The 17,997-nt window shown below is 33.5% G+C and overlaps 1 protein-coding gene across 1 annotated transcript in view; it reads right to left on the bottom strand.

Moving 5' to 3' along the window:
- The window catches only part of LOC109100450 (actin-binding LIM protein 1-like), a 45,216-nt gene that overhangs the window by 4,435 nt on the left and 22,784 nt on the right, over window positions 1-17,997 (bottom strand). The window contains 14 exon segments of the mRNA XM_042737467.1: window positions 331-477; window positions 4,117-4,155; window positions 5,459-5,588; window positions 5,773-5,799; window positions 7,020-7,064; window positions 7,409-7,564; window positions 8,498-8,575; window positions 9,813-9,871; window positions 10,887-10,936; window positions 10,938-10,972; window positions 13,144-13,237; window positions 13,327-13,453; window positions 14,939-15,051; window positions 15,901-16,087. Of these exon segments, the coding sequence (XP_042593401.1) occupies window positions 331-477; window positions 4,117-4,155; window positions 5,459-5,588; window positions 5,773-5,799; window positions 7,020-7,064; window positions 7,409-7,564; window positions 8,498-8,575; window positions 9,813-9,871; window positions 10,887-10,936; window positions 10,938-10,972; window positions 13,144-13,237; window positions 13,327-13,453; window positions 14,939-15,051; window positions 15,901-16,087 (1,287 nt within the window).

Consider the following 17,997-nt stretch of genomic DNA (forward strand, 5'->3'; position numbering starts at 1 on the left):
ATTAAATTTGATATTAAATATTAAACTATATTTTTTTTTCAGAGCAAAAGCAGCTTAATTAACACTAGTATTTTACTTTTTCTGCAAAAATCTGTTAATACATCTGCTTTAAATCCTCAGATCAAGGTTTTAGTTCACTGAAAATTTTAAATTTACTCTTTTTTTTCCTTTTATTTTTGTGAAACACCTCAATTGTGTAATAAATAATACAGAGCCTAAGAAAAACATGTGGGTGAGTAAATGATGGGAAATTGTTGATTTTGGGTAAACTTGAACAAGGCAGAAGCATCGAGACTGTGGAAACAGATGTATCATGGGTGACCACAGTACCTAGGGCAGCATGGAAGTTCGGGAAGGACCAGCTGTCTGTCTGTATCTTTGCTGGGTAGTCTGGACCAGGGGTGTACGCTGAGGGGAATTTGGCCGATTTGATGATGTCATCAGCAGACTTGCTCTGGGCTGCAAAGGCAGCTAAATCTAGATCAATAAACCGGGGGGAGGCTGTGGACCATTAGTGTGGCTAGAACAACATCTAACCAACAGATAGCAGAAAAAGAATGCTTGATGCAATATGTGTGTGTTATTTGGTGGTTTTTTTGTGTCTTATGATAACCCACATTCACTATTTACAAAATGCAATATTACTAATGGAGGCTACTGAATGTCTGCTTGCATGCTAAACATGCATAGCTATATCATAAGCCATAGCTCATCACTCAGCCAAAATTAACCATGCATCAATCTGACAAACCAACACTGGTGTTAGAACACATTGCAAGAGTTAATACGCAGACAGTGGGATCCGACCTGCTATATCCATCTATGGATAAATATAGCAACATTTAATTATCATGAATAATCCAATTTCTCTTTAAGGTAAAAGAGTTTAATGTACTATGAAATCACACAGGAACAGTCAGAAGAAAAATGTCCTTCATAATGAAAAAAAGACAATTGAAACTAAGCTGAAATAAAACCCCCCTCTTGTTCTTAAATTACTGACATCAGATTGATTATAGACTAATATTTACATTATTTTCAATAGTATGGATGAAGACACATTCAGCCAAACATTGCGCTGTTCCTGGCTGTGTCAACAGTTTTATTTTTTTAATTATTATTATTATTATTATATTTTGAATTAGATTTTTTCATAATTTGTGTTTTCTTTTTTTTTGCATTTTCATTTTAGTAATTTTGTTGTATTTTTGTTTTTTATATATCTAAATAATTTTTATTAACATTTTATTTCAGGTAAAACTAAATGAAAAATGTTGCTTTGGTAACAGCTAATACACACACACACGCACACACACACACATACTGTACACACACACAATTTCATTTGAGTTAAAGTTAATTTAATTTAATTTTGCTTTGAAGTTAACTATAGAAATCCTGGCATGAAGCACCTACATCTCTGCATTTGGTTATTACTTATTTTCAAAAAGATCCCATCATTTTAATGCTGATCATAACAGATTTAGCTGCACATGCAGATTCGGTGGGGATTAATTAGGGATGGAGTAGAGCAATATGAACTCAACAGCAAACCTGCAGCTCATAAACAAGAGCAAAAGCGTTGTATCATTTCACATGCGAAGAAGGCATTTACATACAAGGAACAGCAGCGTACAATAAATTAAAACAACAACAAAAATATAAGAAGAAAAAAACAACCAGTTTGATTGTAAGGGTCAGAGAGGCAGTGGAAAACTGTTAACTTATAATATTTTGACATAGATATTATATACAAACATTATAAATGGACCCCTGGGGAAAAAAATAAATAATAATACAAAATTGTATAATAATGAAGATTTAGCCATTTTTTTAATACTTGTTGACAAACAATAATACTAGGGTGTAATTTATATTTTTTAAATCAATGTAATCTTTTTTATTATTATTATTTTTTTTTTTTCAGTAATACATTAGCAGATTCTATGCATATCTAACTTTAAAAAATCTTGCAATTTGTTTGCAAGTTTTGTTATTTATGAATATGAATGAAAGCTCATCAGGCACTCATCAGGAGAAGATGCTTTAATGATGATTAAGTGATCAGTTGATTAATATTTATAGTGAAATGAGCTCAGTTGAGAAGACTTCAAACAATACTTATATTTTTATGTTTAGGTTGTGTTTTGTTGTTTAATGGAGCAGATGTTAGTTATTAATGAGGTGAAGGGACTCACAGTTTCCAAATAAAAACAAACAAACAAAACACAGAAATATGGTAAAATGACATACAAACCATACACAGTCATGACGTGAAATATTCTTGATTTACTTCTGAATTTATTTTATATTCGATTTTATTTTTATGGATGTTTTATTGTTGATGTATTTTTAAGGTAACTTTTGATGTTAATTGGGTTTTAAATGGGATTGTTAATGAACTGTTAAGATCTGTCTTTTTATTGACCTGCTGTTGTGAGCCAAGCAGCATTAAAGAAAACATGCAGTCTTTGCACAGTATACATTGTCAGTCTTGCCTGAATAATATCTTTTAAAAGTCATGCAGATGCTAAATAAAACTGTGTGAACTGACTTTACCAGTAAACAGAGCATCTAGTTGCTCAACATGAGTGCTTTAATGCTTGCAATGATCAATCTATATAACATTTTAAACACAACCAATAAAAGTACTGTAATAAGTAAATACAGGCAAGCATCTTAAGAACACAATCAGATGCAATCTTCACAATGCAATACTTAAAGAAATAGTTCGCAAGAAAATGAACATTTGTTAAAAATTCGATGGAGATGCAGACTGGTTTGTTTCTTCATCAGAACAGTTTTGAAGAAATGTAGCGTTACATCACTTGCTCACCAGTGGATCCTCTGCAGTGAATGGGTGCCGTCTGAATGAGAGACCAAACAGCTGATAAAAACATCACAATAATCCACAAGGAATCCAAACCACTCCAGTCCATCAATTAACATCTTGTGAAGTGAAAACCTGTTTGTTAACAAGAAATAAATTAAACGTTAAGATGTTTTTAACTTTAAAACTGTTGCTCCCAGCTAAAATACGAGTCCTCTATCCAAAATATTGCTTTCTCCAGCAAAAATGTTTTCTCATCTGTATCAGGAGAGAAATATCCACAGATCAAGCAACGCTTACAAGCAAAAACAGTTCTAAACAAATATGCTGGTGGATTTTGATGTGAGAGGACAACAGGGGATGGACTCTGGAGGAAGTGTTATTATGTCTTATGTACTCGTATTTTGTCCAGAAGCGAAAGTTTAAAGTTAAAACATCTTAATGTTGGATTTGTTTCATACAAACAGTTATTTGCTTGATTAGACATTAATTGATGGACTGGTGTGTTGTTTTGTTTTTTTTAAGTTATTTTTTTGATTTTTTTTTGTGGTGTGTGTTATTTCATTGTTTATTGTGATGTTTTATGAACGGTCTGGACTCTCATTCTGACTGTACATCTTGGATGGCCTGAGGATTTTCAGCAAGTTTTCATTTCTAAGTGAACTATTCCTTTAAAAACAGCGGTTCCCAACCAGGGGTGCATGTACCTCAGGGTGTGCTTAAACTTTTTTGGATTTTGCATTGTTAAAAAAAGTTTTTGATGTCCTTTTTGGATTTTTGTTTGTTTGGAAATGTTGTTTGCTTTTGTTTGATATTTTGTACCATTGGCAATGCATTTGCTGTAGTGTGATATTTCATACTTGTGCAAATTACTTTAATTTTGACAAATGTTCTAGCTGTAATAATTAAATAGTCATCATTTTTATATTCAGTTACATAAAAGGGTAGACTGGTCTAATTTGATCTGAAAATTAAGACTTAACTCCTAATAGGTCTTAACATAGTGCCTGGATCCAGGAGTCTCACTGAAGACAGAGGAAGCAACCTAGTTACAATTAAATGTGCATTTAAATAACATTAATGATAACGCTAAGTGATATCCAGTATAATTCAAGCTATAAGTTTTGGGGTTGGTGACTTAATACTGAGCTGTGTGGGTACATAAGACAAAAATGGCTGGGAAACACTGCTTGTACATTATAATCAACAGGCATGTGTCAAAATTCTAATCATCTCTTTATTGTGAAAGATAAAGCATTGAATTCAAAGATTCTGAATGACTGTACCATACTGTTTGTAGATAGGGGGCTTTCTGTAGATGTTTACTCATTATAATCAATGTTTGTTTTTAATGAAAGTTGATATGGTAGAATTAGTTAGTTTTATTTGTTAATTTTAGTTATTTTTGTTTTTGATATTGGGTTTTAAAAGGAGAAACAAAATCAAATGCAAAATGCACCAATAAACAATCAAATCTGAAAAACTGACAACTGCACCACATACAGTTTGGATATGCTATTACCAAAGAAAGATCTCGTCATTTTCTGTTAGTGGTGTTTGATCGTGCAGACTTTTCATTTCTGTGTGTAAACTGTTGCTTTAAGACAGAGAGATAACCAGACACAGAAAGTGCTATGAATGGTGAACATGTGCTTAGACACAGGGGCATGCTGGGATTGACACACAGTGGGCCGCTGGAAGACTCCAACAGTACCTGGCAGGTGAAAATGTTTGGGAGTCAGAAGGAGAGGAGGGGTGCTGGCCCCTGGGGAACTCCGACCACTGGACGGCTCAGTGCCTCCAATCACAAACACGGTCAAAGGTCAGTAGGGAGAATAATTCAGATTAGGGCTGGGCGAAATATATCTATTGCCATGTTTACACACTGTTTTAATAAATAAAAATATACAGGTGTAATTTATTTTAAGGTGTCCTTGTTACAGTGTAATTATACATTTAAATACCGAGTAACATTAATTAACTTAATGTATTTACTACATGGTTAGGGTTAGAATTAGTTAGGCTTAGGGTTAATTGCATGTAATTATGCATAATTTATTGTTGTTATAATAGTAAGTACATGTAACTTGTGTAACAAGGACACCTTAAAGTGTTACCAAAATATCCACAAACTAACTAAAAGGATTAATCTAAAAAAAAAAAAAAAAACTTAATTTTAACCAAAATCAAAGAGACAGAGGTTAGAATTATTTACTAAATAAAAATATACACTAACTATATAGGGATTAATCTTTTTTAAATAAATAAAAGAAAGGTTATATGATCATTTGATGTATATGCACTGATTTGGTTATTTATAACTAGGCACTGTTACATTTATCTACATAAAACCATTTAATACATGGAAAATGTCATATAAGTAAACATTAAGTTCACAATTAAATATTATGAAAATTCAAATGAAAATACTTGCTATAACACCCAGCTCTTTGTAGAAAAGATTTGGACCGGCTAATTTATTTTCTATTTTAAAACTCAATTTGGAACTGTGGGAGCACAAAGCCACATTAGATAACTGTAAATAATCCATGGAAGGGAAAGAGAAATTGATCTGATGAAATTTTAATATTAGTCTTTCGAGCACATCAGACAGGGCTCATAGCTCACCGGGTCTGTGGAAGTGCTGTGGTGAGCGTGACAGGGTGGGAGTGTAATTGTGGCGGCTGTAAATGGGCGAGCCAATGGAGCCCTGACTTGTTGACCGATGGAGTATTCGTTCTCTCATCTCGTAGTAACCCTGGTAAAAACAGGAAACATGCACCGCTTAAAAAAACACTATCGGTTCATCTGAAAGTCTAAATGAGATCCACTTACAATATAACATCTTTGAAGAAATTCTTGAATATTTGGAATGAAAATTAAACTGCATTTTCCAATAAAGCACAAAATAATAAATAAATAAAACTCTAAATCTGACTCACCTCAGCAGTTGGTGTGGGTGACCTGGTCTGAAACAAGAGGGGAAAAAAAATAATACATATACAAAGAAAACTTTTTTTTTGGTTTGATCGTTTTTGTCATATATATATATATATATATATATATATATATATATATATATATATATACATACATACAGGTGCATCTCAATAATTAGAATGTCGTGGAAAAGTTCATTTATTTCAGTAATCAAAATACATGTGTGAAACAATGAATTACTGAAATACATGAACTTTTCCACAACATTCTAATTTATTGAGACATGCACAATTGTATATATTTTATCTAAACAAATTGTGAAACTTGAATATATATAAATACATATATATATAATCTACAATATTATTATAATATTATATAATATAACCTGTATATATATATATATATATATATATATATATATATATATATATATATATGGCAGTGAAACCAAAATCAAATTTGAGAAATGAGAAATCATATTTAGCTTTTTTATTAATTTATTCATTGCTTTATGTTAATTTATGCATTTTGGTCTATATATTCATGGAAATTAAATACATTATTATCATATTGAAGGCAGTGCTGCATAATAGTTTTGTGGAAATGGTGATACTTTTTTCAGTATTCTTTGATGAACAGAAAGTTCAAAAGAACAGCATTTGTAAAATTATAAATATTTCTACTGTCACTTTTTACAAATTTAATGCATCGTTGCATTCAAATGTATTCATTGTATTATAAAAAAAATGAAGTATGTTGATGTACTTAAAAAAAATAAGTACACTGCCTCAAAAAAGACAGCTTTTTAAAAATAAAGCATTTATCATGGTAGCTTTATATGTGTTGTGTTGTCTTGAATTTATGATTATTTATTTATTTATTAAAAACCACTGCATTACAATAATGAAACACAAAAGCATTTTTGTTTTACTTTAAAAATAATCTAATGAGAGTCATCAGTGAAAATTATAGGACTTTAAAAAGTTGAAGAAGTTAAAATAAGAAAAATATCTGGATGCCCTGCAGATAATTTGTGTGGCCTTAGCGGCTACAAAAGTGCACTCTTGAGCATCCATCTGAATCATAAAATCAGAAATCAGAAATAGGACACAATACAATCTCCTGGACTACTTCAAGACTGCTAGTACACATCGAGTGTGGGGTTTAGGACAGCACCAATAATATGAGAAAGACTGAGTGGAACCACCTATCAGCAGACAGGTGAAAGGTCATGTGACTAACTTACTCTGTCTTCTGGCATAGGTGAACACTCTCTCCTGGAGCTCTGCAGCTGTCAACAGAAAGGTGTAGCCAGGTGAACGTGAAATAAAGTACTACTGTAAGTGAATAAATATCACTTTTATACAAGCAGAAAAAGTGTATTAGTCTGTGTTCAAAACCATACTGAACTCAGAAGCTCTGTTTCAAACCCAAGTTCCTGATAAAGTGCCTTCTAAAGCAGCATCCTATAATATAATATAATAATTTAATGCTGCTGGAGAATTTGCCTAGAATGTGGCATCATTTTGCTACCTACTGAACCAGTCTTCACATCAGAAGCGTGTGACCTATAGTGCTGTCTAGACAGAGGGTTACTGGGGCTTGGAACAGAGCTTCGGTTTGACTTATTTGTACCTCTCCCACACTCTCTCTCTCCTCTGACTCATCCAGTGAGGTGGTGTAAAGTGGCTCATAGTTGATTAGATCTGGACGCTCAATGTCATAAATGGCTTTGACCTTGGGAATGGCTGCTAAATCCCTGTAATCAAGGATCTCATTGTCTACTTTTGCCTAGGGGACACAAACACACACGGAGTCACACATACATCTGCAGCAGTGAAAATATAAAGTTCCATGAAAAGCCTCTTCCAGGCCAATGAAAGGGTCTGAGCATGAGCATTTAAATAAATAATAATAATAATAATAATAAAGACACTTACTGTACATTAAAGTTACTACAGTTATTACTTTAATAAGTTAACATTTATATTTTAACACTGCTGTCAGGATTCACAGGAAAGAGAGCCATCGATCTATCAGACAGAGGACTTCTATAAGTTTTAATAGCTAGAAAGCTACAGGAGGTTTCGGCTAAGCCCATTTATAACACTGTAAAGTTCAATAAAATGTATGAAAGTTAAAGATATTTTAGCATCAGCTTTAGAAGCACTTACGCTACTGTCTACAAGGTTTATTTTTTTAAATGTTTTGGTAACACTTTATTTTAAGGTGTCCTTGTTACACTTCACAAGTACATACTATTACGATAACACTTAATTATGCATAATTACATGCAAGTAACCCTAAGCCAAACTTTAATCCTAACCCAAACCAGAGTAAGTAAAGTACATGTAGTTAATTCATATTACTCAGTACTTACATGTATAATCACACTGCAACAATAAAGTGTAACCAATATTTTTTGAAAAAAGTCACCAAGAGTGCTTTTATTTGATCAGAAATACAGTAAAAGTGGTAATATTATTAAATATTTTTACAATTTAAAATAACTGTTTTCTATTTGAATACACTGTGAAATGTAATTTATTTCTGTGATCCAAAGCTGAATTTTCAACATCATTACTCCAGTCTTTCAGTAATCATTCTAATATGTCGATTTGCTGCTCAAGAATCATTTATAATCTTTATTAATGTTGAAAACAGTTGTGCTACTTGATATAGTTGTGGAAATATATTTACACTATGGTGAAGTGATACACTTACATAAATGGTGTGACCCGGTGAGCTAGGTATGCTTGAACCAGGTCTGGAACATATACTCTCGGATGACGAGCGTGTCGGCTGTTGAACAAGCATAGGAACAACATAAGTAATAAATCAAAACATCTGCATTTGCATTTTCAGCTAAACCACTGGATGTTCACCACTGACGTGATTATTCAGTAAACCTGATAAATGTTGCATTAGCCTTTACCAGAAGAGCTGTTTTACTGCGCATCACATGATCCTAATGTAGTCTAACTTTTATACGTCAACACATTTTGTGAGTGCTTGCACATGGCTGTAAAGAGATACATTATGATACATTAAAATATTAATGATCTACTGGCCAATTATGCTGCAGAAAATCAATCAGCTGATCAAGGCTGAGACTCATCATAAACAACAAAGAATGCACAACACAAGTGCGACAAATAACAAACAAACAAACAAACAAAGATCTACTAAATATTATATTTATATATATATATATATATATATCCTTCTTAGCATCAAAATATACATGTTGTAATAAATGTAAGAAAACTTTAACCTGTAAACAATGATATATTGTGAAGGATAGGACTAAATGATGACAGCATCCTGGAAACAAACCTAAAAGAAATCATTCATTTGCCTTCCACACAATGAATGAGACTAATCAATGGCAATTTCATGTTTCCTATGGCAGGAAATGCTTGAGGATCAAAATGCAAGTGCATCTGATATTACTCAGCATATTGAAATGCTGAAATGCACCATGCGTGATTACATCAGCTTAGCTTGAGTTAAGGCCTGTTTGGCACAATAACAGAGGAACTGGGCTGAACTATCTGTTCCGTAGCACTAGCGTCTGTGAGATGGACCAAACCAGATGTTAATGATGGTTTATGGCTAAAACTATGAGCAGGCGGTCTGAGCGCTGCAGTGTAGCTGCCAATGAGGAGCACTGCAGCCTGCCGCCTCCAGGGGGCAGCACATGGTCATGCAATGCCATGGCGCCTTTAACAGCGAGTACAGTACCTGCCTTTCTGTTTTGCTGAGGAGAGCTAGAGATGCAGGCAATAGCTGTGGAGGAAGACACAGGGGTTTGGTTGGACATCACACAAGACTGTGAACCATCTAGTCTATAGTGATGTTCCCGGAATGATTGTTTGAGCGACAAGTCTACTAAAAACAGCCAGAAGGAGAAAGTACAACCTCACAGCTAACAATAATATCTGTTTACTTTCAGAAAAGTGTTAGCAGAGAAGAACATATAGACAGCAAAAACACAGGACACACATGTAAACACTGAATGACATGGAAAGGACCATACCCTCTGTCTCTCCTCGCCTCTGGGTGAATGTTTACAGCTTGGATGCCAAACTGTTGATCCTGAATAAACAGTAAAAACAGATGGTAAAAATAATTGCCAAGTCATGTCAGTCGGGTCTCTTTTTGACAAAGTAATTTTCAGAGGTGACCTTTTTCTGGCATTTCTTCAGTCATTCTTCTAAAATGTAATAAAAAATAACTATATAGTGAGAAATTAATTGTTTTATTCAGCAAAGATGCATTAAATTGTATTATTTCACAAAAGATTTCGATTTCAAATGCACTGGAGTAATGATGCTGAAAATTCAGCTTTCCATCAAAGGAATAATTGATCCTTTAAATTCTAATAATATTTCACAATATTATAGTTTTAACTGTATTTTTGATCAAATAAATGCATCCTAAGATAGAACAAGATACATTTCAAAAATATAAAAAAAAAATCAACCCCAAACTTTTGAATGCTATAGAGTATCGCCATGCTATAGATAGCATACATAAGACAATACAATACAATATAAATAAATAGAAAATACATACATCATATAAACTAAAAATAGCTCTTTAGTCCCAGGCATTCAAGATTTATTTGTCAAAATCCATGTTCTCAGCTAAAATGATCCAGTGAAACAACAAAAACCTCACTGTAAACCAAAAAGAATAAACACTATTTTAATTGATCTGTCAGTGTAGTATTTGAATAATAAGAAATTTATCTAGTTAAACATAGTCCAGCAATTAAATAGCTAAATAATAATAATAATAATAATAATAATAATAATAATAATGAACAAAAATATCAAAAACATTAAATTCACGTGCTAAAAAAGCTCAGTCCACCGTAGCAAACTCGGACCAGTCAAATCCAGAGCACAGCTGTGATGAAACTTTCTACAATTATTTACAGTGAATTTACATGATTACGTCATAATAGTGCTGGTCACGATAGTTGACCAGGCCTGTTAAATCATAAATAAAGGCTTTTGACATTCTGTTTTAGTAAAATAACAAAGGTTCAAGCATTCTGCAGAATAAATGTATATTATATGTGGCATCTGTAAAGGATGAGACTCACCTTGCAGGTACATCTCCTCTCCTTCAGTGAACATCTGGTTACACCTGCTAGCGAGCACAGCTGGGGTGGTAGTGCTTGTTCCCAGCCTGTGGAGAAACACACAGTCAAAGTTAAACTGTATAACAGCTACAGATAACTCAAACAGACTGCTATAGAGAAGCTGATGTTTTGCATGTGTATCATGTGAGACGTCACATATTTTATTCAAATGACCACAACCAACAAGCTTATCAAATATAATACAGAAATGTTCTGTATTCACAGACTATCTTTAAAGAGTATAAATTATCGGAAAACTTTTGTTTTCAAAAAGATTTTTCAAGGCTGTAAATAAAAAATAATACTTTTCTACTTCAAAATTTCATTTAATTTAATGCTTAATTTAACAATTTAATGATTCATGCACAATCAATGATTATTTAATGTTTAATTCACTTGATGCTTCTGTAATTATTTGTTAAATTTACTAGTAATTTTAACATTGTTTACCATTTTAAATTATTATTTAATTTTATTTCATATTATTTATTATACATTCATAAACAACAACCAGTCTTGAGAGAGACTTACAGGTCCTGTGCAGTATCTTGTGACCTCAAACCCCTCAAAGTAATTTATACAGAATTTCACTCCTGTGCAGCGCTGCACAAACACATTCCATTATAGCAAACAGGAAAACAGTCACAAGTGTGATGAGAAAGGGCAACTGTCTCTCTCTCAGCCAATCAGATTCAATTAACTGGATGAAACTTCCTGTTGCAATACTGTGGAGTGTGCTGTGAGCCTGTTGTGAAACTCAAGACAGTTATCTATGAGAGATCAGAAGTGTATAACATGCTTTTTTTGCTGCAGATCTGTGTGGCACAATCAGTGTGTTTTATTGTGGGACATACAGGAGTATGATTTGTGTGGTCAAGTGATAAATATACTGTTCAACTAAGAACAGCGATTCGTATATGGTGGGTGAGGATTCCAAAATGGTTCACAGAAAAATAAGGAAATATGACAAAGACTTCATTAAATACATACATTAAATACTGACCAGAACGTTTAATGCAGGTAATTAAGCAACTGAATTCAATATAAACAAAACATTTCAGTACTGTGTTGGGTTTTCACTTGATGGCTCATTCGATGAATGCAATTTTCTTTCCTGTGTTGACATATTTCCTATTCAGAGAGGAAGTTGGACATATTCTGACAGGGTGTTGAAGTGTCTAAATGTTAGGCTATCAAATAATTAGCTTAAGATTTTAAGCTATTTTCTTAATGTTAATGCATTAGATTGGGTGCAGGTCAGGGTCAGAAATGAACTTTTCTATAAAGAAAAGAACTTCTATGATGTTAACAGATGTAAATTCTGATTTCAGTGAATTGCATTCATTCACTCAACAGAAACTTGTGTGGCTGGTTATAATGCTCATCACTGCAAAAATACATAAAACGACATCTGATGCAACAAGAGCAGATCTAAATTTAATGCCACAATCAACACTTTGCATTTCATTTTTGAATATATTTGCGACAGCCGAAATAGATTTGGTTTAATTGCAAAGGAGCATTTTTTTGCTTCTTAATTTTTTTTTTTTTTTTTTTTTTTTTTTTGTGGGGCGTTTTTTCCTCAAGCCTCCGTTAATGCTCCTACAAAGAAATTGCACCAATATATTTTTTGTGCATTTTCTAGAAAAAGAAATTGATAGAATCTGTTTGTTTTAAATGTGTGTATATCTGTGCATTATGTTCACTGAAAAAAAAAGTATAAAATATTTTCACGCAAAGAAACAGCAAGTAACACATTGAATTAAACATAAGTTTTGAAGAAAGACCTAAATAGTGTTTTTTGTAATACATACAGTACTCCACTAATGTTTCATTAACAACTTGAAAAACTGATTTTTTTAACAGTGTAGATGACCTCAAAGGCAGTGTTACTTTAATATTATTTATATATTATATTATAATACGTATTATGATTGAAATAGCTTTTTTTTTTTTTTGCAGTGTGCATTTCCAGTTTTAGCTTTAGTAATGTCATTTTAGAACTTCAGCTTATTATTTCAGTTAGCTGCCAAGTTTTTCATTTAATATTTATATTTTATTTCAATTCTAAAAACGTTTTTAATAGTTTTAGTTAACAATAACAACACTACTTAAACAACAGACACGAACTAAAAGCCACAAAGTATTTCAAGGTGTCAGTTAGTTATCAGTCCAGAACTCTCTCTCTCTCTCTGTGTGTGTGTGTGTGTTTCTGTACCTCCAGGACTTTCCCGGTGATGAACTGCTGACATGCTTCACACTGCACTCCAAACAAGACCTGATAATCATGCTCACAGTAGGGGGCGCCATCTCTGCACACATACAGAAAACAAACCAATGCATACCGTCATCCATCATTTTGGATGGAATTGGATGGATTTTGTGTATAAATTTGTCTTACTTGCTGATGTATTCTCCAGTCAATACTTTGGCACAGGCCTTACATTTAAAACAGCCCAAATGCCACTGACTCTCTAGAGCCAACAGAGCCTGACCGTTCTTAATATCTCTGCCACAGCCCGCGCAACCTGAAACACACACACACAAGAAAAACTCATCTGACACTCAGACTAACTTGATTGATGCTTTTTCCTATAAAAAAATAAAAAATAAAACCTCTTTGAATTTTGAAGTTTCACACAAACAACTCAGTTTGGGCTATTATTTTTGTGTAAAGACATGCAAACCATTTTTTAGAGTTGATCACTGTCATGAATCAATTTTGTGATACAACTTTGGGTCTTGATCTATTACATCAGGACACTATTGACTCACACAGTGGCATGTATCAACAACATTGCTGTATTAACTCCATTAGTGATATCTACCTGGTGTTTTTTCTTCACATTATACTTTATACTTTGTAGATGAAAGAAGATTATTGGCTTTGGTAGTCGAGCTTAAAGGCTTAAGTGGAAATTAATATTAATTATTTATTATAGTAAGTGGATCATAGCCAAAAAGCCCCCAAACGCACGGAAAAGGGTACAAAGGGAGATGGAGGTTCTGAATAATTTATCGTTTCACGTGTCTATCCATGCCAGAGAATCTCTAAGTGGCTTTAGAGGATTTTATACAATCACTTTCTTTTCCTATAAGTTTCTGTGTGGATGTGGCAGTTTACACTTTTACTATAGTTAATGCACGCTGATGGTATGTTTTATTTCTTTAATAAGTTTAAATATGCATTAAGGAAGTTGTGATTAAATAATCTGATTTATAAAGTTTATGCATCAAAATTAAATAATGAGAAATGTTAGTATGATAAAGTGTGGAAACAACTTTATCCCTTCTGGCTAGACACTTTTGGTTTTAAACTGAGAAAGATTTTGGCAAAAAAAAGATAAAATAAGGAGTTACACTCTGTATAAAAAAAGAGACTTTTTTGCATTGTGATATTTTATTTTATGAATTCAAAATGATGTAAATGATGGTCATTTACGGTAACAGTATTTCTACTTAAATATCTAATAGCTAAAGCTAATGAATTCATAAATATTGCAAACAATTCAAGGTGACATAAATTCTACCATGACGTGTACTTTTTTTATATTTTAAATATTATAACATTTTCTCTCATTTCACTAATGGAAATTATCTTTTTGTTGATTTGGCTGGAAATGTGTTTAATTTATTACTGATTTACTGTCTTTTTTATCAAATAAATGATTATATAATTATAATTATATAAAATACACGCACACAGACTCACAAACAAATATAAAAATGTAAAAAATATATATAATTTCAAATAATTATATTCAATATAAATATATAGAAAAATGTATTCAAAAATTCATAAAAGGTGCAATAACAAATGTATAAATACTTATTTAGATATTTTACAAATGGAAATGAGCTTTTTATTAATTGGAAAAGCTTTTAATTGTCATGAATAAAACTAGTTATTTATTCTAGATTTTGGGTTGAAATATGAACCTGACAATTTGAACTTGACTGGTTATGAGACATTCACTCATGTGGAGGTTTAGATGTGCGCTTCCTGCACTCACTGCTGGGTCCCACAACATCTTTGGTGGGTCCCGGAGACATGGGCTCTGCGCAGTGCTGACACAGACAGTCCTTGCCATTGAACGTCACTCTGTCTCCAGCAGGAAATGGTCTCCTGTAGGTCATAAAATATATGATCCCTGTTAAAACTCCTCTCATTGTTGGACTTGGAATAAACCACAATGACAATGACTGTATAATGTCGTGTGTGTGTGTGTGTGTGTGTGTGTGTGTGTGTGTGTGTGTGTGTGTAATAATGTAGAGATTGGTGTGTGTGTGTGTGTGTGTGTGTGTGTGTGTTGAGAGTGTCCCATAGGCTTGTACTTGAAGATTTGTGTTCTTGAAGTGTGTGTGTGTGTGTGTGTGTGTGTGAGAGTGGTGTCCATAGGCTTGTACTTGAAGATTGGTGTGTGTGTGTGTGTGCGTGTGTGTGTGTGTGTGTGTGTGTGTGTGTGTGTGTGTGTGTGTGAGAGAGTGTCCATAGGCTTGTACTTGATGTGTGTGTTGTTGGTGGCACTGTGTGTGTGTGTGTGTGTGTGTGTGTGTGTGTGTGTGTGAGAGAGAGAGAGAGTCTCCATAGGCTCGTACTTGAAGATTGTGTGTGTGTGTGTGTGTGTGTGTGTGTGTGTGTGTCCATGGGCTCTTTCTTGAAGATTGGTGTGTGTGTGTGAATGTGTGTGTGAGTGTCCATAGGCTCTAACTTAAAGATTGGTGTGTGTGTGTGTGTGTGTGTGTGTGTGTGTGTGTGTGTCCATAGGCTCTAACTTGAAGATTGGTGTGTGTGTGTGTGTGTGTGTGTGTGTGTGTGTGTCCATAGGCTCTAACGTGTCCATAGGCCTCTAACTTGAAGATTGGTGTGTGTGTGTGTGTGTGTGTGTGTGAGTGTCCATAGGCTCTTTCTTGAAGATTGGTGTGTGTGTGTGTGTGTGTGTATGTGTGTGTGTGAGTGTCCATAGTCTCTTACTTGCAGATTGTGCACACAAAGCATGTTGGGTGGTAGGTCTTGCCGAGCGCAGTCACCACCTCCCCTTCCACAAACTCTCCGCAGATGTTACAGCGGGTGCTGTGTCTGATCCGGGGGTAGTCCAGAGTGCACAGATATTCTCCATTCTTCATGAAGAATCCTCCCTGAGCCAGATCGCATCCACATACTAAAGCAAAACACAAACAAATGCATGATTTTTATGAATTATGATCAAAATGTTAGAAGGTTTAGAATTTAGTAGGGATGCTATGGACATGTCCCTACCAATATCCAGTGACTAGTCTCACTTTATTTGCATCTCTGATTTAAACTTCAGTAACCAAAATGGCAGAGGAAATAAATGTGAATTTGAATAGTGTGCAGTATTGATCAAAATTGTTTACTGAAATTCCTGTGTGGCATTTGCTAGTTGCAATAAAATGTTTAATTAAAATATATGCAGGTAAATACTGCTGTTTATTACTGTATACTGATATACAGTACTGAATTATATACTGAAATTTGGAAAATATGCCCTGAATATTTTAACTAAAATATAGGTAAAATATTCAGAGCATAGAGAGTATTTTAGTTCTTACATGCAAACATTTGAATGCAATTGCTGTTTAGCCAAAATTATGGTTTCTATAAATGAATAAAAAGTACCCTTTTAAGCTGGTTCAGTGCACAAAGATCAAAGTACATAAATATAGAGATATATCGTAATGATGCCTACTGTATCTCTCTCTATATATATTTATTTATTTATTTATATATTTTTTTACTAGTCCTATATATTATACCAGTCCTAACTCATTTTCCAAAAATATTTTGTAAAAAATGTCACAAAGATTTGAAACAACAGCCGGTGAACAAATTATCACAACAATTTGGGGTTGAACCTTGATTTTGCAAAGGATATAATGGTTTCTTTATCATGCATTTCTGTTCTTGTAACAGGATAATGCAGCATAATTGGCTCCCTAGAAATAGCAACTGTAAAAACAGACCTCAGTGGAGGACCATGGCCAAACCATGATCTTGAGAAAACATAATAGTCAGAAAACCTTGAAATGTCTAATCTGAACCAACAGGCTATCTGAAACATATTTAGAGCTCATTGTGTTTTATTTTAAGCTCTTAAGAGCTCCTTTAGCCACTTTCTGTTTGGAGTCTGGTTTTCCAAAGTTCTAACACAAAAACAATACTGACAGGTAACCATCTTTCATGGCTTTCCGCACCTCATTCTGGGTCCCTGTGGGGAGACTCCAGGCCGTGACTAATGCAGCGTGTGAGATTAACAGAGAGATCGAGTGAGTGGAAGTATAATAGATGTGTACAATGTGTACGTAGTATGCAGGAGAGCTCTGCAGTGCTGTTATGTAACTGACTCCAGTGTTTCTCATAGCCTTCTACACCATCTGTTCCGATAAATTCAGTTTATGCACTGAGAAATTTTTGTAGGGGCCGTATGAGGACAACTCAAACCCATGGTAGTTTCACAGATCATGTGAGAGAAATATGAATTCTAAATATGCAAATTACATGTATTATTTTAATACTACAACTAAATAAAGTGCTATTTACCATGGAAAAGGGTATTTAATACAACATTAACACAAGTAAAAGGGTCTAAGAGCAAAAAAATACACAAAAATAGCATCCCTAAGTTAACCTGAACCAAAAAACGCACCACAACAATATCAGTCTACTAGGGAATAAACAATATGACAGCATGTCCTTTGAAAATGTGGAGATCATCACTGAATCATTTGATCTGATGAATAAATGAATAAGAAATAGATTCAGTAACAACATCCTCTGACACATTTCCTACAAGCTGACTTTCATCTCTGGACGACCCAGACACAAAGGAATTCATTAACTCCAAGATTCAGATTCATTTTCATTCTGAGCTGCTAGTTTTAGTTTCAACTTTAAAATGGCATGCATTTGCATGCGTTTAAGAAATTTAAGAACGATGTAAACATTTTCTAAAGATAAACTCTTAAAAATAGATATGCAATTGGAAAACTGGAATATGTTCATGCATTAAAAAAATATTTAAAATGTTTAAATATGTCTTTTATTCTTCAA

Source organism: Cyprinus carpio, chromosome B13, assembly GCF_018340385.1.
Source record: "Cyprinus carpio isolate SPL01 chromosome B13, ASM1834038v1, whole genome shotgun sequence".
Taxonomy (NCBI): Eukaryota; Metazoa; Chordata; class Actinopteri; order Cypriniformes; family Cyprinidae; genus Cyprinus; species Cyprinus carpio.